The 24,350-nt window shown below is 47.9% G+C and overlaps 1 protein-coding gene and 1 long non-coding RNA gene across 2 annotated transcripts; both read left to right on the top strand.

Annotated features, from left to right (window-relative positions):
• The first annotated feature begins 7,820 nt into the window (after positions 1 to 7,820).
• Positions 7,821 to 10,604, top strand: LOC125111708 (uncharacterized). Its single transcript, XR_007130920.1, has 3 exons — positions 7,821 to 8,525; positions 8,702 to 8,897; positions 9,020 to 10,604. It is a non-coding gene; the product is annotated as an uncharacterized LOC125111708 (long non-coding RNA).
• A 7,236-nt stretch (positions 10,605 to 17,840) lies between these two features.
• G0S2 (G0/G1 switch 2) lies at positions 17,841 to 18,838 on the top strand. The gene is made up of 2 exons (XM_047753763.1): positions 17,841 to 18,005; positions 18,153 to 18,838. Exon 2 carries the CDS (start codon positions 18,183 to 18,185, stop codon positions 18,492 to 18,494), a length of 312 nt encoding a protein of 103 aa, XP_047609719.1. The 5' UTR covers positions 17,841 to 18,005; positions 18,153 to 18,182; the 3' UTR covers positions 18,495 to 18,838.
• The last annotated feature ends 5,512 nt before the right edge of the window (positions 18,839 to 24,350 follow it).

Below are 24,350 nucleotides of genomic sequence, written 5' to 3'. Positions count from 1 at the left end.
CATGAAGTCCACTGACTCCAAGGAAAAACTAACACTCGTGTCCATCAACAGATGAATGGATAGAGATGTGTGTGGGTGTGTGCGGGGGTGGGGGGGGGTGTACATATATATTTATATAATGAAATACATATATATGTATAAACTGAGGTAATGCCATTTGCAACAACATGGATGGACTTGGAACTTATCATGAAGTAAGTCAGGGAAAGACAAACATTATATGATATTGCTTATATGTGGAACCTAAAAAACAGTACAAATGAACCTAATCACAAAACAGAATCAGACCACAGACGTAGAGAACAGACTGAGGCTATTAAAGGGTAAGGGGGGAGGGACAAATGGGAGTGTGGGATTACCAGACAGATGTTCACTACCGTGTGTAAACTAGATAATCAACAGGGTTTACTGTAGAGCGCCAGTAACTATTCAATATCTTGTGATCAACTGTAACAGAAAAGGATTGAAAAAAAGAATATGGATACGCACACACACACACACCTGAATCACTTTGCTGTACACCAGAAACTAACACAATATTGTAAATCGATTATATTTAATTTCCTTTTTTTCCGAGATGCAAGTAGTTTATTTTTTTTACACCATGAGATCACTTTATTTTTTTTATTATAGTTGATTTACAAGGTTCTGTCAATTTCTGCTGCACAGCAAAGTGACCCAGTTATGTAGGTAAGAATATATATATGGAGTTCCCGTCGTGGCACAGCGGAAACGAATCTGACTGGGAACCACGAGGTTGCGGGTTTGATCCCTCGCCTTGCTCAGTGGGTTAAGGATCCGGCGTTGCCGTGAGCTGTGGTGTAGGTTGCAGACACGGCTCGGATCTGGTGTTGCTGTGGCTCTGGCGTAGGCCGGCGGCTGCAGCTCCAATCGGACCCCTAGCCTGGGAACCTCCATATGCTGCAGGTGCGGCCCTCAAAAGACCAAAGGGCGAAAAAAAAGAATATATATACATTCTTTTTCTGACATTATCCTCCATCGTGTTCCATCACAAGTGATTAGACACGATTCCCGATGCCGTACAGCAGGATCTCATTGCTTATCCACTCCAAATGCAATGGTTTGCATCTACTAACCCCAAACTCCCAGTCCATCCCTCCCCCTCCCCTCCCCCTCGGCAACCACAAGTCTGTTCTCCAGGTCCATGAGTTTGTTTCTTTTGTGCGTGTGTTTTTTTCAACGAAAGTTTTGTGTGGATATATGCCCAGGAGTGGGGTTGCTGGGTCATATGGTAGTTCTATATTTAGTTTTCTGAGGAACCTCCATACTGTTCTCCATAGTGGTTGTACCAATTTACATTCCCACCAACAGTGAAGGAGGGTTCCCTTTTCTCCACACCCTCCACAAATAAATATCTCCAGAATTTATTTGTAGATTTACTAAAGATGGCCATTCTGACTGGTAGGAAGTGGTACCTCGTTGTAGTTTTGATTTGCATTTCTCTAATAATTAGTGATGTTGAGCATTTTTTTATGTGCCTATTGGTCATCTGTATGTCTTCTTTGGAGAAATGTCTATTCAGGTCGTCTGTCCATTTTTTTTTGTCTTTTTTTTTTTGCTATTTCGTGGGCCACTCTCGAGGCTTATGGAGGTTCCCAGGCTAGGGGTCCAATTGGAGTTTGTAGCCACCAGCCTACACCAGAGTCACAGCAACGCAGGATCCGAGCCGCGTCTGCGACCTACACCACAGCTCAAGGCAACGCCGGATCGTTAACCCACTGAGCAAGGGCAGGGATCGAACCCACAACCTCATGGCTCCTAGTCGGATTCGTTAACCACTGTGCCACGACGGGAACTCCCGTCTGTCCATTTTTTGATTGGGTTGTTTGGTTTTTTGCTTTTTAGTTGTATGAATTGTTTGTGTATTTTGGAGATTAAGCCCTCATCAGTTGCATCATTTGAAAATATTTTCTCCCATTCTATAGGTTGTCTTTTTGGTTTTCTTATGGTTTCCTTTGCTGTGCAAAAGCTTGTAAGTTTGATTAGGTCCCAATGGTTTATTTTTGTTTTTATTTATATTGCTTTGGGAGACCGACCTAAGAAAACATTTGAACAACTGATGTCAGAGAATGTTTTGCCTGTGTCCTCTTCTAGGAGTTTGATGGTGTCTTGTCTTATGTTTAAGTCTTTCAGCCATTTTGAGTTTATTTTTGTGCGTGGTGCGAGGGTGTGTTCTAGTTTCATGGATTTACATGCAGTTGTCCAGCTTTCCCAGCACCACTTGCTGAAGAGACTGTCTTTTGTCAAAGATTAACTGACCATAGTTGTCTGGGTTTATTTCTGGGTTCTCTATTCTGTTCCATGGGTCTGTATGTCTGTTTTCGTAAACTTCAGTTTCAATAAGAAAACATAATTCTCAGAGAGCACAGGGAGAAAATATCCAAAAGGTTGATATTTCCCATTTCTATTTCTCCGTGTGCCCACATCTTCCACAATGAGTGTATTTTATTAAACTAAACAGTAAAAATAAAGTAAAAGTTCCAGGAGGGGGAGGGTGTTTTTTGTCCGCCTATAAGTGATGAATCCGTCCTCTCTCTGCTCCCTCCGTGGCCCTGAACTCTGTCCACTAAACCTGCAGACAGCCAGCGTTTTCTGCGATGTTGTGGATTGTCTAAGTTACCGTTTCCCCTTCTCAGGAAGTATTGCGGAGTTCCCGTCGTGGCGCAGTGGTTAACGAATCCGACTAGGAGCCATGAGGTTGTGGGTTCGATCCCTGGCCTCGCTCAGTGGGTTAAGGATCTGGCATTGCTGTGAGCTGTGGTGTAGGTCGCAGACACGGCTCAGATCCCGCATTGCTGTGGCTCTGGTGAAGGCCAGCAGCTGTAGCTCTGATTGAATCCCCAGCCTGGGAACCTCCATATGCCGCGGGTGCAGCCCTAGAAATGGCAAAAAGACAAAAAAAAAAAAAAAGAGGTACTGCTCCCTGGGGCTGTTAGATTTATGTCAAGAAAGCACTTATCACTGGTCCTCAATACGTGTGTGAGAAAGTAGAGCAGCACCTAAACATCACATCCATAATATCTCATTGAAGCTTCACAGTAGCCCTTTAAGATGACTCTTTGAAAGATTTATTATTATGCCACTTTTTTACAGCCTCAGCATTATTTGGTAGCTTGTACAAGGTTTCAGAATGTCATTGACTGAACACGTTCCCCCCAGAAATCCGTGTTGTGAAGCCCTAACTTCCAATACAATGGTATTAGGAGGTCAGAACCTTGGGCAATAATTAGGTTTAGATGAGGGCATGCGGATGGAATCCTCATGAAAGATTCAGTGCCCTTATAAGAAGAGGAAGAGACACCAGGGCTTTGGCTCCATCATGTGAAAATACAGGCGGTCATGGGTTCTCCCCAGGACCCAATCTACTGGCCCCTTGACCTTGGACTCCTAGCCTCCAGAGCTGTGAATATGAATGTCCTGTTGCTTAAGCCACTGTCCATGTTATTTTGGTTAGAGCAGCCCAAAGTGATGAGAACACAGAACTAGTGTTTAGTCAAGTTAGGCTAGGCTCTGCTGCAGTAATAAACTAACCACAACATCTCTACGGCTTCACACAACAAACCCCTATTTGCTGCTTGCACAGAGCGCGATGCAAGAAAACGGTGAGAGAGAGGCCCTCTGTTCTGCACAGTCACCCAGGGACTCCTGGTCTGGTGTCTGCACCAGCCAGGACACGTGGCCTTAATGGCCTCAGCAGTAAGGTTAGAAGAGCATGAAGGAACTCCCCCGTTACTCAGTCTTCACAGTCATGCTGCTTACAACCTACCAGCCAGAACTACTCCCAGGGCTCCTAAGCGGTCCTCCTATGTGCTCAGAAGAGGAAACTGAGGTAGGACTTTGTGCATACATAGCACTGTCCACCACAACTAGTATATGTTGCAACCAGAACCCAATGGCAGATCTTTAAGCTTTTTCAAAATCCATGCTCTTTCCCCTATATGTAACCTCCGGAGATTGAGGGAATTTGTTTTTCATTAAAAAAAACAAAACTCAGGAGTTCCCACTGTGGCTCAGCAGGTTAAGAACCTAAATTGTATCCATGGGGATGTGGGTTCCATCCCTGGCCTCATTCAGTGGGTTAAGGATCCGGTGTTGCCACAAGCTGCAGCATGAGTCACAGAGGTGACTCAGATCTGGGGTAGCTGTGGCTGTAGCGTAGGTCAGTAGCTGCAGCTCCAGCCCAACCCCTGGCCTAGGAACATATGCTGCAGATGCAGCCCTAAAAAGACAAAAGGAAAAAAAAAATTCCTGCAGGATAATTTGTAGAATATGACACCTCAAAGAAACTGGTACGAAAGAGCCACGGTCAATGCTTTAGACTTGCAAAACCTAAAGGATTACACCCTGGAAAACCTTACACATAGACAGTGAGATTTCTGACAGTGCTGGCTACCCTCGAGGAAGAAAGCAGCGGGGGGTGGGGGGGGTGGAGGTGGAGGCAATTCATCAAGGAGAAGATTCGAGTATGTCACAGGGTGACCAACTGCCCTCATCCTCGTTGGCCAGGACTCTCTCTCACTGTAGCTCAGAAAGTTCCACCTTCCAGGACACTCTTTGGCCCCATACAAATGCTTGGTCACCTGGTTGGACATGAGTACTTTCTCTCCCTGGCAATGTTTTTTTTTGTTTGTTTGTTTGTTTTGCTGTCCCCATGGCACATGGAAGTTCCTGGGCCAGGGGCTGAATCCAAGCCACAGCTGCAACCTAAACCACCACTGCAGCAATACCGGATCCTAAAGCCACTGTGCTGGACGAGGAATCGAACCTGAGCCACCACAGAGACGATGCTGGATCTTCACCTGCTGTGCCACAGTGGGAACTCCCTCTCCCTGACAACTTTTTTTTTTTTTAATATATTTTTTTATTTTCCCATTGTACAGCAAGGGGGTCAGGTTATCCTTACATGTATACATTACAATTACATTTTTCCCCCAGCCTTTCTTCTGTTGCAACATGAGTATCTAGACAAAGTTCTCAATGCTACTCAGCAGGATCTCCTTGTAAATCTATTCTAAGTTGTGTCTGATAAGCCCAAGCTCCCGATCCCTCCCACTCCCTCCCCCTCCCATCAGGCAGCCACAAGTCTCTTCTCCAAGTCCATGATTTTCTTTTCTGAGGAGATGTTCATTTGTGCTGGATATTAGCCAGGACATGGAAACAACCCAAATGTCCATCGACAGAGGATTAGATTCGGAAGATGTGGTATATATATACAATGGAATACTACTCAGCCATAAAAAAGAATGACATAATGCCATTTGCAGCAACATGGATGGAACTAGAGACTCTCATACTGAGTGAAATGAGCCAGAAAGACAAAGACAAATACCATATGATATCACTTATAACTGGAATCTAACATCCAGCACAAATGAACATCTCCTCAGAAAAGAAAATCATGGACGTGGGGAAGAGACTTGTGGCTGCCTGACAACTTTTGAAGGTGTCACCTGAAGCAGCTCAGGAAACTGCATGAAGATGCACAGTGATCTGAGAAAGTGAAGTTGGCCCTGAGTCAAAAATAAATAAATTAAAAAAAATAAAAACAAAAAAAACCCTGGATGGAAACAGCACATGAGAACAAAACTCTCCTGCAGGAAAAAGCTCAGGAAGCTCCTGTGAGGACATCAGTCCCCAGCAAAGCAGTCCTCTTCAGGGAAAAGAGTATGGCACCACCCCTCCTGCGGCAGCCTGGGGTGCAGGAGGCTCTTCCCAGCCAGCACCCCAAGGACTCGCACTGAATCTATAGGTACATTAGCATCTGTCCCTTTTTCAAGTCAAATACCATTAAAACAAGTGGCCGCCATCGTCAATCTGTGCTATTCTTAAGACGGGTGTGTACACTCAAACGCGCACACACCTGCACACACATGCCTTTGCACTTTTTCCAACTGCATTTCATCTTGTTAGCTTTGGTCTAGTGCTCCATTCGCAGAGTTGAATTTGGTAAAAGCACTTTGACCCATACCCTCTGCATCATCTCCCGGTTAAAGTCCAGAGTCCACAGACAGGGTCTCAGAGTCCTGCTGAAAAAACAGCTGCCTTTCTGGTCCTAATTCACACAGCCCCCCATTCCCTTGACCACAGTTAAGCTTGATTCATCTGGCTCTGACTGTCTACACTGCCCTTTCCACCTCTCACATACTTGGCTAAATCCTCAATCCAAGATTCAGATCAGATTCCTGGATAGTTGATGGCTTCTCTGCTGTTTTCGGCAAATTCTTCCCAAATTCTAGCCGAAGACCTTACTGATACAATTCAATCAGCAACCAGTTCTGTTTTGTAAATACATTGTATCTCAAATTTACATACTTACAGCTATTCAATGTTTAATTATTTTGTGACTTGCTCCCAAACCTCCACTGCAAACTCCTCGACGACAGGGGCAACGCTTGGCCACTCTTTTTATTCTTTAATGAGTGCCTCACCCATGGTTTGCATATAATTAATTGCTCAATAAACAGATATTGATTTATTGGTATGAATCCCTGGGGCAAGGGGAAAAGCCACCAAAAAGTGTTGGAAGAAAATGATGCCACAAATATCACCCTATAACTCCCTCTCAAGACAACACAGAAATTCCAGAAAAAGAATTCTTCCCCTTAAGAATTAGAACCAGAGAAAATTCAGGATGAGTTGACCCATGAATCAGCAGACTTCCAAGGCTGTGCTTCTCCTCCCATCCACCATGGCTGATGCTTGGGGAGTAGAAAGGCCAGGAGTCAAACCGGCAGGACTTGTGGTATTTGGAACAGAAATACCTCCAAGGTCAGGCCACGGACCCAGATCCTCATGGCACTCAAGCCCCAGCTTTTGGAGGCCTGAGAGGTGAGGAGGGGGATAAACTGGGTCCAGGGAGAGGAGGGCACAAATGGAGAGGGTCTTGGAAGCAAGAATTCCTAAACATGTTTTGGGGATTCTTGGTCACTCCCAGAGAATCGGGGGCATGTGTGGGCAAAGGCCTGTCAGTCCCTGCCTGTCCTTAGGCTGATAAAGATAATGTGTCCCACCAGGAGTTTCAGGCCCAGCCCAGCCCTTGGCCAATGAGCACCAAGCCTATAGAGTAAGAACCCCTTCCCATAGCCAAATGGGCCCAAGAGTCGCTGTTTGTCTAAGTCCATTGACTGAGGAACAGGTGTTCCAGGCACTAGCCTGAGCATTGAGGGGGGCTTCTCACCTACATTCCTCTGTGTGGCCAGTCTGTGGCTTTTCTGGCACTCTGGCCAGGGGTTCTGATAGGACCTCTTCTCCTGCCAGTTGCCATGGGGCCTGAGCTTGGGTCTGAATCCTCCCAGCAAACCAGTCTGCACATCCACACCCCTCTGCCTGCAGCTTCGGCCGGGTCCTCACCCTCAGAGCCTGGGCTTTTTTTTCCAGCTTCTCCTCACATCTCAGCAAACCCTTCTGACCTCTGACCAAGAAACACAAAAACACCCAGAACCGTACATTCACAAAATAAATATTTACAGAGCACCCACCCGCTGCCAGGCATCCGGTGACCCAGTAGCAAACAGGTCAGACACATCACTGTCCAGAGACAGACTACGAATGTCATGGGATATTATCAGACATTAAACACAGAATTGCCAAACAATTCATTAAGTATGCAACCGGGGTGACCTCCACTTCCGTAGCCATCTGTCACTCTTTCCTCCACTCTCCCAATAACCACAATTCTGAGAATTCTAGAGAGATGCTAACAGAGAATGCACATTCATTCCAGTGGTTGCTTAGCCTCAAATACTCCTGCCTGCCTTCTTACCATTCCTCCACGCTGCCCCGGTCTCTCCAGCAGATGGTGGCCCCAAACCCAAGCAAGCAGTCCCTTCTCCATTCTCCTAAGAACAAAGGACACAGCAGCTGAGTTTGAGAAATTACTGAAAATTTGAAGGCGACACATGGAAATTACACCCTAATGATAAGTATTAGCTTTCACCATCTGCAGAATCCATCCAGCATCATTGCATTTTCCCACTGCCATCTCCCTCCTTAGCTCTAAGCCTTCGCCAGGTGGCTGCAGCCGGGGCCCTCCCTCCTTATAACCAGTCCGGAGTCCTCCCCTTTTGTGAGCTCACCTCTCCCATCTCGCTCCATGAAGACAGCTGATTACAGGCTAACAACCCAAGCGGGCCCATCTACATTGGGATTCATCTGCTCACTGCTACTTGCCACGCATCAGCCTGCATGCAGTCATCCTTTCATTCCAGCAATAATCACTGAACATGTGTTTTGTACCAAGCATTGTGCTAGGTCAGGACAAAAAAAAAGACAGCAGCAGCCCAGACTGACTAGAAAACCCCTGCCTTCATGGAGGCGATAAACAGTAAGCAAGTAAACGAGAAATTAACTCTGACAATTACAGATTTCAATGCTTTTCAGATGATATGATAGAGAGGGGTCTCAAGATGCTGGGAGTGCCATTAGAAAGGACGGGAAGAGAGGTCTGTCTGAGGAGGTAACCTTGGGATGAGCTGAGAGCTTTAGCGCTGGACTTCCCACAGCAGGTGAGACATGGACTGAAGGTGCCAGCAAAGCAGACGGAACAGAATTTCTTTGAAAATTTTTATATCTAATATATTTTAAAATACATGGAAATAGACATCTTGGACAAAATTAGAACGCTCTATGTCTCCCTTGCACATGTTTTAAAGTTTAATGTTGTTTATCTTGATTTACCCAGGCAGAAGAGAGCACCCAGTCTTTTCAAGGATTAGAACCTCTAAAGTCTTACTCAGGCCCCAGGAGACACCAGAAAGGGGTGTTCCAGGAAGAAGAAGTGCAAGTACAAAGGTCCTGGGGCGGAAAAGAGCTTGGCCTCTTCTAGAGCTAGGAAGAAGGGACGGCCACCGAGATAGGAGCTGAAACTGATGGGCAAGGTAGGCAAGGGCCTGGACTCAGAGATGGAGTATTTTCAACACTGGTTATAGCAGAGAATTCCCTGATTTTCTTTCTTTCTTTTTTTTTTTAATTTCTGATGCCCTACACCTTGCTCCAACAGAATTAACTGGTCTCCAGTGGGATTATGAAAACTGGTATTTTTTAAAGTTCCTCAGGTGATTCCAGTTTGTAGCCGGGATGAAGAACCACAGACACGGGGCCTCGCAACCAGTCAGAGAGACAGAAAAGTGAATGATGAAGAATACAGACCCCGGGATCAGACAATCTGGCTTTCAATCCCGTTTCTGCCACCGAGTGGTTGTGTGATCCAAGGCACATTACTTAAGCTTTCTGTTCCTCAGTTTCACCACCTGAAAAATGGGGGCAGCAGGGAACCCACTTTGTAGAGTTGTTTGCAGGATTAACAAGTTGAGACATCCAGTGGTCTCAGAAAGCACGAATTAAGGATTCAATGACATTTACATTTAACCACTCTGTGTACATGATAATGGCAGCTTGACCCAGGCTGGAGGCACTGGGGGTGAAGAGGAGTCAACAGAGTTAATTTACATATTTGAAAGTAGAACAAACAGGACTTGCTGAAAAATTGGCTGACAGAGATGAGGAAAAGGAGGGAATAAAACATGGTTTACGTGTTCGGGACTTCAGCCACTGGAGGGCAAATGGTAACATTTTGCCAAGACAGAGAAGACTAGAAGAGGAACAAATTTTGAAGAAAAAAAAATCCAGAATTTCATTTTTTATGTATTAAGTTAAAGATGCTCTTAGATATCCAAGCAGAGCTACCTATTAAACAGCTTAATATGTAATCCTGGAGCAGAGGAAAGACAAATTTCAGAGTCATTAACACATGGGGGGCTGTCCGATATGGTAGCCACTAGACACACTTACGAGGTTATTTAATTTAAATCTATGGTAATTAAATTAACAATTCAGTTCATCAGGTACTTTTGCCACATCTCAGGGTGGTAGCTAGCGGCTGCCACATTGGTCAGCACAGATCTGGAACATTTCCATTGCTACAGAGAGATGGATGGGAAAGCACTGAATCTCAACCCATGGGAGCACAGGAGATCATCTACGAAGTGGTTCGTAATTCGGTCTCACCCCAGGAATTCAGAATCAATTCAGCTTGGGAAACTTCCAGGCAAGCGTAGTTCGTAAAACCTCTCGGGATAATTCTAAAGTGGAGCCAAGGCTGAGAACCACTGACCTAAGGAAATAATGTAGGTGGGGAAGCAGGATCATGATAGGGCCCTGGGGGGCTCCAGCATTAATGAGAGTGACTCTCAAGCTTAGCTGAACGCCGGAATCACCGTTAAGCTCTAAGTATTACAGATGTCTGCATCCTGCTTGGAGAGATTTCCGATTGAATTGGTCTGGAGTGCAGCCTGTTCTTCAGAAATTCTGAAAGCTCCCCAGTGATTCCACTGTGCACTCAAGGCTGAGAACCACTGACTGATAGAGAAAGATGTCGTGAAGGAGAGGTAGGAAGAAGAAACAAAAGCCATACTCTGAAAAACAGGAAATGGAGTTCTCCGGTTGCTCAGCAGGTTAAGGTCCCAGCATTGTCACTGCTGTGGCCCAGGCTACTGCTGGGGTGTCAGTTTGATTCCTGACCAGGGGATTTTCACATGCTGTAGATACAGCCAAAAAAAAAAAAAAAAACCCAAAAAACAAAAACAGGAGAGTGCAAAATGTCCCTGAAGGAAAGAGGGGGAAAAAAATGTTTCTAGAAGGAAGAAATGTTTCTATCTGTTGAATACCAAATTTCAATGTATTTAATAAGCATCCCATTAGCTTGGGTGGGGGTGGGGGTGGGAATGGAAGCCAGGTGGGTGTGGGTAAAAGAGCGAATGGTTGATTTTTTTAAATAGATACAGTGATTGTTGATAACTGTTAATAAACAGTTTCACTTATAAAGAATTTTGGCAGCAGCTGGCTAGTGACTTGGGGTCGTGGACCAAGTTTTTTAAGGTACAGATACTAGAGTGTGTTTGTATGCTGATGGGATGCTATAATAAAGAAGGCTAAAATGATTATTCAGGAAAGAGCAAGGAGCTGACAGGAAGCTGACTTCCTGTTCAAAATCCCTACCCTCCCCGCTCCCTGCTTTCCAAGTCCTCAGGGCCCTCAGCTGCCCTTTCCTCAGTTCCGGTATTAGCCGTAGCCAGTGGTTCTCCAAGTTGAGCGTGCGTCAGAATGACCTAAAGGACTCTTAAAACCCAGACAGCTAGTCCTGCATCCAGACTTTCGGATTCAGTAGGTTTAGGGTAGGACGCAAAAATCTGCTTTTCTCACAAGTTCTCAGGCAATGTTACTACCGGAGGTCCTGGGAAGAACCTTTGAGAGCCACAGGTCTAAGGCCATCCTTTCTTTCATAAGTAGTCTTAGGAACAGGCATTCAACCCGGTGCTGGACAATGAAAAATAGTCTCCAGAAAGATCCTAAGAGGAGTTCCCGTCATGGCGCAGCGGAAACGAACCCGACTAGGAGCCATGAGAGTGTGGGTTTGATCCCTGGCCTCGCTCAGTGGGTTAAGGATCCAGCGCTGCCGTGAGCTGTGGTGTAGGTCACAGATGAAGCTCTGGTGTTGCTGTGGCTGTGGCGTAGGCCGGCAGCTGCATGTCTGAGTTGACCCCTATAGCCAGGGAACTTCCATATGCCCTGGGTATGGCCCTAAAAACAACCACCAAATAAAATCTTCATGGCCAGATCTAACCTCTCTCCAGAGGTTCCAGATTCATGATTCACATACAAGTGCCTGGTGGCCATCTCCACACATGTCCCATAAACAGCCCAAACTTAACTCTCCCAAAGGGGACTCACTCTCTTTCTCACCAAATGTGTGCCTCTCTTCTCCAGACCGGGGAGTCACCTGCAGCTCCTTTCTCTTCCAGGTCTGCCAGGTTCTCCTACAGTTTATCACTCAAACCTTTCCCTCCATCCCCACCGCCTCCTGCTGGAATTATTCTAGCAATGCCCCACTTGCCACCTCTAGCTTGCTCCACTCGTAAGCATTCTTCACTCTGCCACAGCAACCCACTCCAGATGGCAACCTTGACGAACTGCTCGGCTGCTAAAATTCATGAATGTTTCCCATAGCCTAGAGCATTACCAGTGCAACAGAAGACAAACTGACAGCTATGGTTAAACACTGCAAGGAACTTTGGGTTGTGCCAGCTCTGGGAACACTGCACTAAAGAAGAGAGAGTTCCTGCCCAAACAGAGCTTACAGTCCCGCAACGGAGACAGGCAAGAGTTAGGAAAGGGAAAGTGAAGTGGCTGTGTGGGCACAGGTAGCAACAGGAACTAGCCTCATCTGAGCGGTAGGCCAGCCTCCCTGAGAACGTGGGAGGAACGGGACACTAGAAGGATGAGTCAGAGTTCTCCAGGTCAAGGGGAAAACGCAAAAGTGTCCCAAGGGGAGGGAACAACATGAGGAAGGAGCTGAAGTTATGAAAGAACTGCGGTGGCACCTAGAACGCCAGGGTGGAGGGAAATTTTATATATATAACGAAACTGGTAAAACTGAGACGGACAAGATCAGGAATGAACTTGTAAGCCATGCTAAGAATCTGGGACATTATCCAAAAGGCACTCTGGGGATCCACTGAAGGGTTTTAAAGAGAAAGGTGACACAATCAAGTGTGCTTTTTTTAAAAATAAGATTACATTGGATTGGAGTGGATTGGACTGGATTGGACTGAATGGGTCAAGTCCTGAATCAGAGAGACCAGCCGTAAGACTACTGTCATAGTCTAGGTGGGATGATGGGGGCTTAGACCAGGAAGGTGGCAGAGAGAATGGAAAGTAAATAACTTCAAGAGATATTTAAGAGGTAGAATGATGAGTCTCGGTGACTGCATATGACAGGCGACAGAGAGAGAAGAGCAAAGGATGGCTCCCACATTTAGTACCTGAGCTACTAGGTAAACAGTAAAGCCTGACTAAGAAAGGTAGTGGTGCCAGTTTATGGGGCAGAAATACTGAATTTGGCTTTAGACTTGGTAAGCTTGATACCTGCAAGATATGCAAGTGGAAATGTAATCTAGGCAGGGAGATAGATACATAGGTTTAGAACTCAGATCTGTATGTCATCTACACAGAGGCAGTAATGGAAGGCTTGGGAATACACTGAATTACCCAAAGACAGCATGCAGCATGTGAAAAGAGGCTCCAGGACCAAGTCCTGAGAAATGCTGGTATTTAGGGGTTGGATAAAAAGCAAAAGGGGGAAGAAGAACTCAGGAATGCCCAGAATAGGACAGCAGGAAAATGAGGAGAATATGAAATCATGGAAACCGAGAAGAATGTGTTTTTAGAAGAAGGGAATGGTTGACCGTCCTAGGCGCATCAATGATCATTTACACAATCGTTCCTTTCCTGCTCCTACTATTTCCTCCTCTTTTCTCGCCATTTCCCTGCACTCATCCTTTGTGCTCTAATGCCAGCTTCACCTCGCTCCTCTTGGACCATGCGGTGTATTCTTGTGCATCCTCCCTCTTCACATGTGGTCCTTCTCATTCCTGAGCCCCCAGCCCCAAAGCTTCTATTCCCTCCCCCATCACCTGGTAAACTTTGTCCATCCTTCAATACCCTAAACTGCTCGGACATCATCTGCTCTCAGGCCTTCTTTGACCGCCTCCTCCCCAAACTGGATCAGTGCGTTTCTCATTGGATTGGTTTACCGGGTGTATACGCCCGTGACTGTGCTTACCCTGGTATGCCCTCATAACTTATTTAATGTCTGGGTCCTCCATCCTCCACTTGACTAGGAACTGCTTAAGGGCAGGGACAATTTTGTATTCTGCTTTTTTATAGCTATGCTTGGCACAGTACCTGATACATGGCTGGCTTCAACAAAGTTTCCGGACCTCACCGCTGCCTACATGTCACCTAAGGGAAACCCACCATCCTAGGCTAGGATAAAGGACCACGAGAATTGCTGCCATGGAGCACAAGGTGAAGACAACTGAAGAGGAACCAAATAACGACTGAGTCAACGGCTTCATTTGCACCAGACCCCTAAGCCGCTCACGGGGCCCTAGCTCAGGGCTCACCACATCGCCCTCAATTTACGGACTAGGACATGCAGGCTAGAAAGGTTAGGTCACTTGCCCAAGGTCAGACCCTGGTTAGAAGAGCCAGGACTTGAAGGAACCCGCGTCTATTTGACTCCAGAGCCCTGTACTCTGAAGTCCAGTTAGCACTTAAGCTTGAAGGAGGTTCCTTGTGCAGATTCACACTTGTCAAGTACAGTTCTGGGCTGGGCTGTGTGGGCAGCAGGGTGACACTGCTCCCAGCCCATCCTGTCTGCTTGGGAAGCTAGTGGCTCTGCTTGGCCAGAAGCCACAAGGGACCAAAAAAAAGGGAAAATGTCTGTGAAGGGTCTGTTCCATGGTATTGATGTGTCAAGGCCCTGGGGTCTTGGGAGCAGGGTGGAGGGATGCCTGAGAGTGAGCTGTGGGCTTCAATGTCAGACACTAAGCTGGGAGTGGAAGTGAAAGGTGAGGGAGGCAGAGGGGAGGTGCCAGGTCTTGGGCAATTTTAAGCCCAAGGCTCTGAGCCAAGGACAAGTCACTGTGCCTAAAACAACCTCCCAAGAGAGTCTTAACTCATTCATTTTGCAACTGTTATCCCAGTTCTGGCTTTCAGGTCCCTATAACTAGCCCTGATTGGACCCCTATTATATGTCCGCACCAGGAAAGGTGCAAGGATCTGGCCCTCTGCAGAGACAGGGCCGCGGGAAACGATGCGAGCGCTGTAGGAAACAAAACACAAGGCAGTGCCAACCTGCACGGTACAAGCCCCAAAGAAAGGTAGCTGGAATTCACAGAAAGGCGAGAGCAGGGTGTGCTGGCACAGCAGCGGTGGCTTCTTGGAGCACATGACCTGAAGGGAGGAAGACGGAGCAGAAAGGGAACAGGACTTCAGGTAGGGAGAGAAAGGGGAGCAAAAGCGAGGCAGCGCAATGAGAATGAATGACTTCCTGGGCTGTGAGGAACCCATCTGCGCAACAAAGGGTTCGCAGAAGTGGGCAGTGACTTTGGTAGCAAGGAGCTGGTAACAAAATAATAACATGAATAATTGAGGCTTATACACAACTAACCATCCAAAAGACCTCTGTCCCCTGTTCCCTCAAACCCCTCGGCATAGTTGTTGGAACAGCTGTACCCTCTTCTGTACTTACTCCTCGGACCACCTGTTGCCCCTGTGTGATTGCTTCTTCTGCTGATAGCTCTGAATGTTTTAACGTTTGGGAGAAATGGATTGATTGATTGATCGATCGATTGTCTTTTTAGGGCCACACCTGCGGTGTATGGAAGTTCCCAGCCTAGGGGTCCAATCAGAGCTGCAGCTGCCAGCCTACACCACAGCCACAGCAATACAGGATCCAAGCCACGTCTGTGGCCTACACCACAGCTCAGGGCAACACTAGATCCTTAACCCAATGAGCAAGCCACACGGATACTAGCTGGGTTTGTTCCCGCTGAGCCATGATGGGAACTCCAGGGAGGAGGAATTTAGAAAGCAAAATAAACTAATTTTAAACTGACCACTCCTGCCTTCCTAGAAATAGCAAGAATTCCATGTTGGGATAGACTCAAGGGCTCCAGAACTGCCCTAGCTGCAGTGCTGTAAGGCCTACATCTTGGAGAAACTCCTCAGCCGCAGGCAAACCGGGATGGTTTGGCCAGACTACGGCTGATGTGACCTTGATGGCTGCAACCTGTGTCTGACCAGCATGATGCAACCCAGGGCTTTCCGTCCCTAAGGACACATCAGCACAGTCAAAGCAGGTGCTTAGTTTGCCAAGCCCTAGCCAAACTCCTACTCTACACACTGGGTTCTCTCTCCCACCCAGACAGAGAAGCTGTGTCAGAAATTCTTAGGTGTGAGGTGACCCTGGATTCCTCAGCCCTCTGGTCCCACCATCTGGCACTCAGTCCCAGCAACCAGCTAACCCAGGAACACCAAAACCACCAGTGACCCCAATCCGTGCCGTTAGCCGCCCTCTCTGCCCAGCCCTGCCTAGCAAGCTGGTAGGGCCTGGGGATCAAACTTGGGCTATCAGAGAGGGGAAGAGGGGACCCCACCCAAGGTGGTGATGTGTCCTACTGCGGCCAACCACATGAAGGGGGAACCCCAGATGAATGACAGCCTGCTGACCTTGGACCATGTGCGGTTTGCGTCTTCGAGTTACAGAAATACCGGAAATGCTTGCTGAAGAGTCAATTTCGGAGTTTTGGGTCCAAAGCTCCAAAGGGCTGACTCACCTTCAGAGCGGAAACCACGTGAAAGCCCCAATTTTGAGGTGCACGGCACAGCCTCTCCCAGAAGCCGCAAGGTTTGAAAGTCTCCCAGATCTTGAGAAAGCTCATAGATCATTTCTGCCAGTTACTAGAGACTTCTCCAAAATCACAAGGACGATTCAAAGAAAATGTCAAGACTCATATTCATCTGACTTGTTACATAATTGTCCTGCCTGACAAGGTTAAAAAGAATAATAGGCAGGGGACACAAGCCTCTAGGAATCATCCCTATTTGGCCCCTTATCACCTCGATTGCTCGTGCACAGACAAAAATGTAGAATTTCAAAGAAGCTCTTTAGGTAACCTTGCCCAGTCCACACGTAGAAACGCTACTAACTGAACTACTAATAGCCAAAACGAAGGGCAGTTGTTATTACTGCCTTTTTAAAATTAAACTGGCTAGAAAATTGCCTCAGACCCCAAAGAAAGATTACTGCTACAATTTCTAACGACCCAAATATGTGCTCCCTGAAACAGCCTTCCCTGGGTCCCTGCCCGCAGAGCCCGGCCTGACGGACGTGCACAGGCTGTTGTAAGATTGCGTCACCGACCTCTGCAATTCTCGGTCCATCTGATTTCCCCTCCTCTCCCTGCTGGCTCCCTGGCTGTACTTGAAGAGCTTTGGCTCAGGTCTCTCCTCTTCCCCTACCTGCTGACTCTGGGGTGTGAATAATCCAAGCTAAGCCAGAACACCCCCCATAACGGTGGATGATGCTTAATCCTGGTTAATGTCAACCCTACCTTCCTCATGCTTCCAAGAACGCTCTCTATCCTTTAGCCTCTTACCCAAACTGTCTGCTCCCACCCTTCTGCTCCTAAACTGTTTCTATGCCAAGCTGAGCTGGTACAGCTGTGTTGCCCCAGATCTGGGGAAGCGAGCGGTGTGTAATTACCGAGGAGAGCATGAGATGCAGGCAAACTTTTACCCCTTCCATGCTCACCTCCTCCCAGCCCCCAACTGCACTTCCCAAACGGAACGAGGACAAGTTGGATTTAATGGCAGATCCCTGAGACGCAGAAGCACATATACAAACACACACACACACATGTAAACGCACATCTATGCATAAAGGGCACTCTCAATGAGTCTATCATACGACTCCAGCAATTCAAGCGCCTACTTTTCACCAGGAAGAAAAAGTACAAGGACAAACTGCCTTCCACAGCCTGGAGACCCTTGCCTTCTACCTTCATCCCTACACGTGTGGGACGATGACAAACTTTCCGAATAAAAACTGACTTTTCAGTTGGGGAGCACCCCGGGTGTCCTCATAAGGGGTCCTTCTCAGACTGCCCCCTGGCCCGAGGCAAGCTCCGGCCCACCCACACCGCCAACGGATGCGGACACCTGCCCCGGCCGCCGGTCCTCGTCCGCGTGCAGCCTGGCTCGCCCTCCCCCGCAGCCCCAGCGCCCTCGGGCACAGCTCTCTCGGCCGCCTCCCTCATGGTCCCTGGCCCGCTTCCACCCCCCCCCTCCCCGCCACCCTCTCCGCTTCCTCCCCCTGCTCCTCCTCCCCCCTGCTCTTCCTCCCGTCCCCTTCCTCCCCCTCCTCTCTGGCTCTCGCTGCAGAGGCCCCAGCGCCCGGAGCCAGGGAGGCGGGGCTCGGAGGGAAACTATAAAGCGCCCCGGGGCGCTGACCAGGGCCAGTTGCTGCGTCTCCATCCCGAAGAGCCGCGGCTGCGGAGGCGGAGCAGGCGGAGGCGCGGGACCCACGCCCTCGGCGATCGCCGGCTGGGCCAGCGCTGCCTCCCGCTCGCGCGGGCCTTCAGGTGAAGCCAGCGGCGAAGGGCGCGGGGTTTCGGGCGGGCTGCCGGGTCTGCGGGCCTCCTCCGAGGGAGCCGCGGGCGGGCGGCGCAGGAGGCGGCAGCCGTCCCCGGTGGCTAACGGGCCCCTTCCCTGCTCCGCTGCCCCCGCAGGTCACCCCAGCCCGAGAGCCCGGAGCCGAGATGGAAACGATCCAGGAGCTGATGCCTCTGGCCAAGGAGCTGATGGCCCACAAGCCCAGCCGCAAGCTGGTGAAGCTGTACCTGCTGGGCGGCGTGCTGGCCTTTCTCGGCGCGGTGCTCGGCCTGATGGAGACCGTGTGCAGCCCCTTCACGGCCGCCGGCCGCCTGCGGGACCGGGAGGCCGCCGTGGCCGAGCTGCGGGCCGCCCGGGAGCGAAAGGCGCCCCCGGAGCCGGCCCGGCTGGAGAAGGACAAGCGGCGGCAGGCGGGCCGGGGCTGCCGGGCCCTCTCCCACCGGCTGCACGCCTCCTAGGAACCCTGCGGGGCCGCGGAGGGTGGCGGAGAGACGGCGAGGAGAGCGAGCCAGAGCGTCGCCTTACGTTTGGACTTGCTTCTGAGAAGCCCCTGAGTGCTAGAACTGAACTGTCACTCGGATCCACCCAAAGGCGTTTGGGATTGAGTTTTGCTGCTGTGCAGCACCGCGGAAGGCCCAGTCCAGAACGAGGCACCTGAGCCGAGTTATCTGGCCCTTTGCACTAGGCTGAGAAGTGCTGTCTACGTTATTATTGTTACACTGTGATGATGATGGTGTTATGATGATAATGATTTCAGTGAACACCCTTGTGCATTTTGAAATAAAAACCGTTTTGTACTTTATCTCAGCCTCGGATTCCAGAGCAGCTCGGTTCCCTGGGGCGGGCAGTAGGGGGCCGGGCATGCTGCTGAAGGGGGTTGCCTGAAGATCAGGCGATACCTGCTTCCCTGCCCAGGGCTCCCATGTTGATGCTACATGCTTACAAGTCTGTGGAGGATTTGTTTTTGCTTTGTGTTACCAGTGGGACGAGAGGAACGTATTTCTAAGTCCCACTGGACTCAACATTTGAAGAGCAGAGGATCCATCAACTTTTGGGCTAGAGTGAGTGAGAGACACTGATGAATTCTAGGGTAGAAAACTTATTTGCCATCTCACACCTGCACAACCAGAGGCTCCCATGACTGATGCCTCTTCCTTGCTAACTGCATTTTAGTGGGGAGGGGGGCGGGGGAGGGGGCGGGAACTGGCTAGTTGGCAGGCAAAGAGGGAAAACAGCCTCCCAAGAACATTTAACTGGATTATCTGGCTCTACCCAGCCTTCCTCCTCACAAAGTCAAATCACAGTAAGAAACTCTAAGTTAGAAGGAGAAAAGACTGGTTACCCCAGGCCTGAGTCCTCTTCCTCCAGGGACAGCGCTTGCTCTGTAGTAACAGCTAGTCCAGTGCTCAGCTCCGGAAATTTTAAGCAACGGCTCTTAAAGAGGTGGCAAGGGACATGGGCCTGATGCCACTCTCTTCTCCATTTTAATACGTCTCCTGCCCTGTCCAGGTACAGATGTGTCACTCTTGCCATCAAGAGCCATGCATTTTCGCTAAACGTAACGATGCCCAGACTCGCTCCACCACCACCCTCTTCCGCAATAAACCCTTCCGTTTTATTTCTGCCAGCTCAAATCCTACCCAGTGTTCCTGGCCCGGATCAAGTGCTGTCTCTGCCCCCAATCGGTCCTATCACTCCACATGAAAGCGGGGTCAGGAGAGGGTGAGATTTATCAAGGGGAAAGAAGACTATCAGTGGAAACACTGTCCTCCTAGTTTCCCAAATGGGAAACTTGACCTTATATTAAGGTGACACAGCCTCACCTTAAGCGTCCAGAGACCTCAGGAGTTCACCCTCACTCATTCCTCCAGTTCTCCTTCGCAAGTGCCTTGTCTGTTAGGTTTATTATTCTCCCACCACCTGGTCTAGCTGTCAACATGTCAGACCACCTCCTGCACTCTCCAGCACACTGGCCCCCAAACATCCACTGCCAGGCTGGGGTACCCTCCCTTCAGTGCCGTTCTTCCTCCACTCAAAACCCATCAGAGCCTCAACTCCCGTGCCAGGTTTTCCTGCGTCTCCACGACCTGCTCGCCTCTCAGCCCTCCCTCTAGGCTTCTCAGGCTGCTCAGATGAACCCCAGGACCCTCCTAGTCCCCATCTGGTCATTTGTTTCCCTTTTTCACAGCCACACTTCTGGCATACGGAAGTTCCCAGGCCAGGGCATCAGAGCTGCAACGCCACCAGCTGTAGGCTCCACCTATGCCACAGCCACATCAACAAGGGATCCAAGCAGCATCTGTTGTGGCTTGTGGCAACACTGGGTCCTTAACCCACTGCACAAGGCCAGGGATTGAGCACAGAGACAACGTAAGGCCCTTAACCCACTGAGCCACAATGAGAACTCCCCTTCTGTTTGTTACACTTTTGTGCACATTACTCTTCGCAGTGGAATGCCTGCCCACCCAGGAGCTCCACACCTTCCAATATCATATACCTCAAATTCTCCAAGAGAGGTGTGATTTCAAATATTCTGCCTCTTGTCAAACTATCTATCAAATCATGTCCTCCAGTTTTTGGTTTAGAAGGTAATGCTTACATTTTTTGGTTTGCCTAAATATATTTATCCTTTTCACATTTGCCTAAATATATAGGAAAGGCCCATATATTTTTAGTTTCAAGGTTTTGCCCCATGCCTATACATGTTCAAACTACCCAAACCAATCAAATCCAAGCTATGGAAATCTTTTCTGTCCTCACTGATCTCATTTCTCTGAATTCTTACAGGTCAGTCTGGGTCTCACACTGGATCATACAGTAATAGATATTTTTCCCCAGGGTTGTTGTTGTTGTTGTTGTTGTTTTTTGGCCATCCCTGCATCATGCATAAGTTCCTTGGCCAGGGATCAAACCTGCACCACAGTAGTAACAATGCCAAATCCTAACCACTAGGCCACCAGGGAACTCCTTCCTAGTTGTTTTATGGAGCCGGTTATCTCTCACAGTATAAGATCTTCTTGACATCTTTCTCTTTAATAGTGAGTGAAATTGTCAAGTCCTAGGCAATTAGTAAGTTCTTGATACATACTTGTTTTCTCAATTAATCTGCTTATAAGTGAAAGCAGCGGTTCTCAATGGGAAGGGGAGACATTTGAAAATGTCTGAAGGCATTACTGCTTGTCTGATAGTGATGGAAGGACTTCTGCTGGCATCAAGTGGGTTGAAGCTAAGGATGCCATTAAACATCTTTTGTGTGTGTGTGTCTTTTGTCTTTTTTTTAGGGCCGCTCCCACGGCATATGGAGGTTCCCACGCTAGGGGTCGAATCAGAGCTGTAACCGCCAGCCTACGCCACAGCCACAGCAATGAAGGATCTGAGCCGAATCTGTGACCTACACCACAGCTCACGGCAACACAGGATCCATAACCCACTGAGCAAGGCCAGGGATCGAACCCGCAACCTCATGGTTCCTAGTTGGATTTGTTTCTGCTGCACCACGATGAAACTGCCCATTAAACATCTGATAATGCACAGGGCTGTCACTTACAACAAAGAATTCTCCCGTTCAAAAGTTCAGTAGGGCCGAGACTGAGGAACCCTGGGTTAAAGGAAAATAGTATGCTTAATAGTTTCGTCATGAAGATCTTGAGGCAGTCTAGAAAGACTATGTCTGGTTCTGATCAAACCTAAGTCCCTCTCCCAACACAGGAACAGAAACGGTCCTTGGTTCTATCCTGTTTGACGATTTTATCAGCAGCCTCAGGAAAGTGACAGAAGGTATACTTATCTGTTCTATTTGTGAGGCAGAGTTAAGATGGTCAGGATTCAAAAGCACTTAACATGTTAGAACCATGCACTGAGGCTAAGCAACTGAAACTGAATAGGGAAGAAGATACAGCACAGAATTTAGGTCCAAAAAAATCAGCTGAATGACCACAAAATTATGAAGGCGTATGCTAGTGGTAGATCATATGAAGGTATGTTCACTGATTACAAGCTCAGTATAACCCAACAAGAGTTTGTGACAGGGCTGCTAAAATAAACTAACACCTTATTTATAGAAGTAGAAAGTCCAAAAGAAGGGAAGAGGAGGTAGGGTTTTTTTTGTTTGTTTTTTAAATTTTATTTATTTATTTAGTCTTTTAAGGGCCACTCCCACGGCATATGGAGGTTCCCAGGCTCGGGGTTGAATCAGAGCTACAGCTGCTGGCCTACACCACAGCCACAGCAACACCAGATCCGAACCACGCCTGCGACCTACACCAAAGCTCGCAGCAATGCCAGATCCTTAACCCAGTGAGTGAGGCCAGGGATTGAACCTGCGTCCTCATGGATACGCAGGTTTGTTACCGCTGGGCCGCCACGGGAACTCCGGGAAGAGGTAGGTTTTGTTTTATTTTGCAGCCTGGCAGGTGGGAAACCAAGTAAGTCAGAGTGCCTGGATTTGCTTGGCTTTAACTCCTCTGTTTGCTATAGCTCTAAGACCTCAGACCAGTTCACGTATAAACTGGATCTCTCAAGTTACTTCAGTTCTCTCCTCATCTATAAAACAGCACCTTCTGAGAGTTCCCGTGGTGGCGCAATGGTAACGAACCCAGCTAGTATACATGAGGATGCAGGTTCGATCCCCGGTCTCGCTCAGTGGGTCAAGGATCCGGTGTTGCTGTGAGCTAAGGTGTAAGTTGCAGGTACGGCTTGGACCCCGCGTTGCTGTGGCTGTGGTGTAGGCCAGCACCTACAGCTCCGATTTGATCCCTAGCCTGGGAATCTCCATGTGCCTCAGGTGTGGCCCTGAAAAGACATATATACATATGAGTGTGTGTGTGTGTGTGTATATATATATATATCTCACCTCCAAATATTTGAAGGGCCGCTATATTGTCCAACAAAGTCCAACAAAATACACTTATTTTATGTGGCTTGAAAATGCAGAACTAAAACTAGCAAGTAGGAATACAAGAAAACAGATCTTAGATCATTAAGAAATCATAATAACAAGTCAAAACGTAATGAGTTGCCTTGTAATATACAGTAAGCTCCCCTCTTTACTAAAAGCGCCCAAGCAGAGGATGTCAGGGACGGTGTAAAACTAGAAAGGAGATTTCTGAACCTGGAGGGAGGTCAGTTATACGACCTCTGAGGTCCCCTCCAATTACAGGATGCGAGGATGATGCTGTTTGGCATAACCACCAAGCAGGGAATATATTTTTTCATTCCAGCCACTTCTCTAGAACCCACCACCTTCTCTGTGTGTTCAATGCTTCCTCGTTCCTTTTCCTAGCATGTTGACAAATATTTTCCTTCTTGCTGGATGACTGTTAGAAGCAATAAATTTAATTTTAGAAATAAACTATTTCCTGATTAAATTTACTCAACTAATGGTTTTTGTCTCTTAGAAAATACCTCAAGCTCAAGGCTGAACCTAATGGGTCTCACGGTTCATCATGGTGAATCATTTACCATCACCTTGCTCTTTAAAAACACCACAAAACTCTGATCGATGAACATGGATTGGTGTATATAATTTGTCCTGTGAGAACATTAAAAAGTTTCACACGTTCTCAGAAAAAGTGTGTTCTAGAACCATGGTAGCCAGAACCAATACTAAACGCATTGGCTCAATCCACAACTTGCCTCAGGGAACACGCTTTTACAAGCCAACCAATCAAGGACAGCCCCTCACTGCTGAGGGTCATTTAACCAGGAACAGACTCACTCCATAAATATATTTCGAAGTGCCAGCCAATCAACAAATAAATATGCTTCTCCAGAGGTTGTCAGCCAATTTATGCCCAGGAGGGTACACCAAACTCTGAACTTCAAAACTTTCCCCAAACCGAGAGATACACGTACTGGGTTCCTTGTGTCCAAACTCTATTTGTCCTTCAGATCTGCTGCTAGGTACGTCAGTCTCAACAGCAACCTGACTTTGACGAGTTTGACTGAGCTCTCACTGTATCTATAATTTGTAACCAGGTTATGTCTTTGGATAAAATCATTAGACCTCGGTTTCTGCGTAAAGTAATTAGAAATTTTTGTTTACAGATGTACATTCTGGTAAATAGTTACACCTAGGCCTTTGTGTAAGGTCATTAGACATTTTCTCTGGAGGGAACACCACTGAGTAAATGGACATAGGCCCAGTAAAAATTCATTAGATTTTTTTTTTTTTAGAGGTATACTATTTGATAACTGCCTTTTCCATTGAACCCCCACTGCTCGTTCTGCCTTGGCTTTTATTGATCTCTATGATAAAGTTTTATGTGTTGCCCCGGATTGCCTTATTTCTGACACACGAATAAGGAAGTGTTCCA

Source organism: Phacochoerus africanus, chromosome 11 (genome assembly GCF_016906955.1).
Source record: "Phacochoerus africanus isolate WHEZ1 chromosome 11, ROS_Pafr_v1, whole genome shotgun sequence".
Taxonomy (NCBI): Eukaryota; Metazoa; Chordata; class Mammalia; order Artiodactyla; family Suidae; genus Phacochoerus; species Phacochoerus africanus.
The sequence above is the reverse complement of the archived record's forward strand: the minus strand, read 5'-3'. Positions and strand labels throughout refer to the sequence as shown.

What these genes read in the sequence shown, in the direction of transcription:
- G0S2 (XM_047753763.1), top strand. Translation starts at nt 18,183, where the DNA reads ATGGAAACGATCCAGGAGCTGATGCCTCTGGCCAAGGAGCTGATGGCC.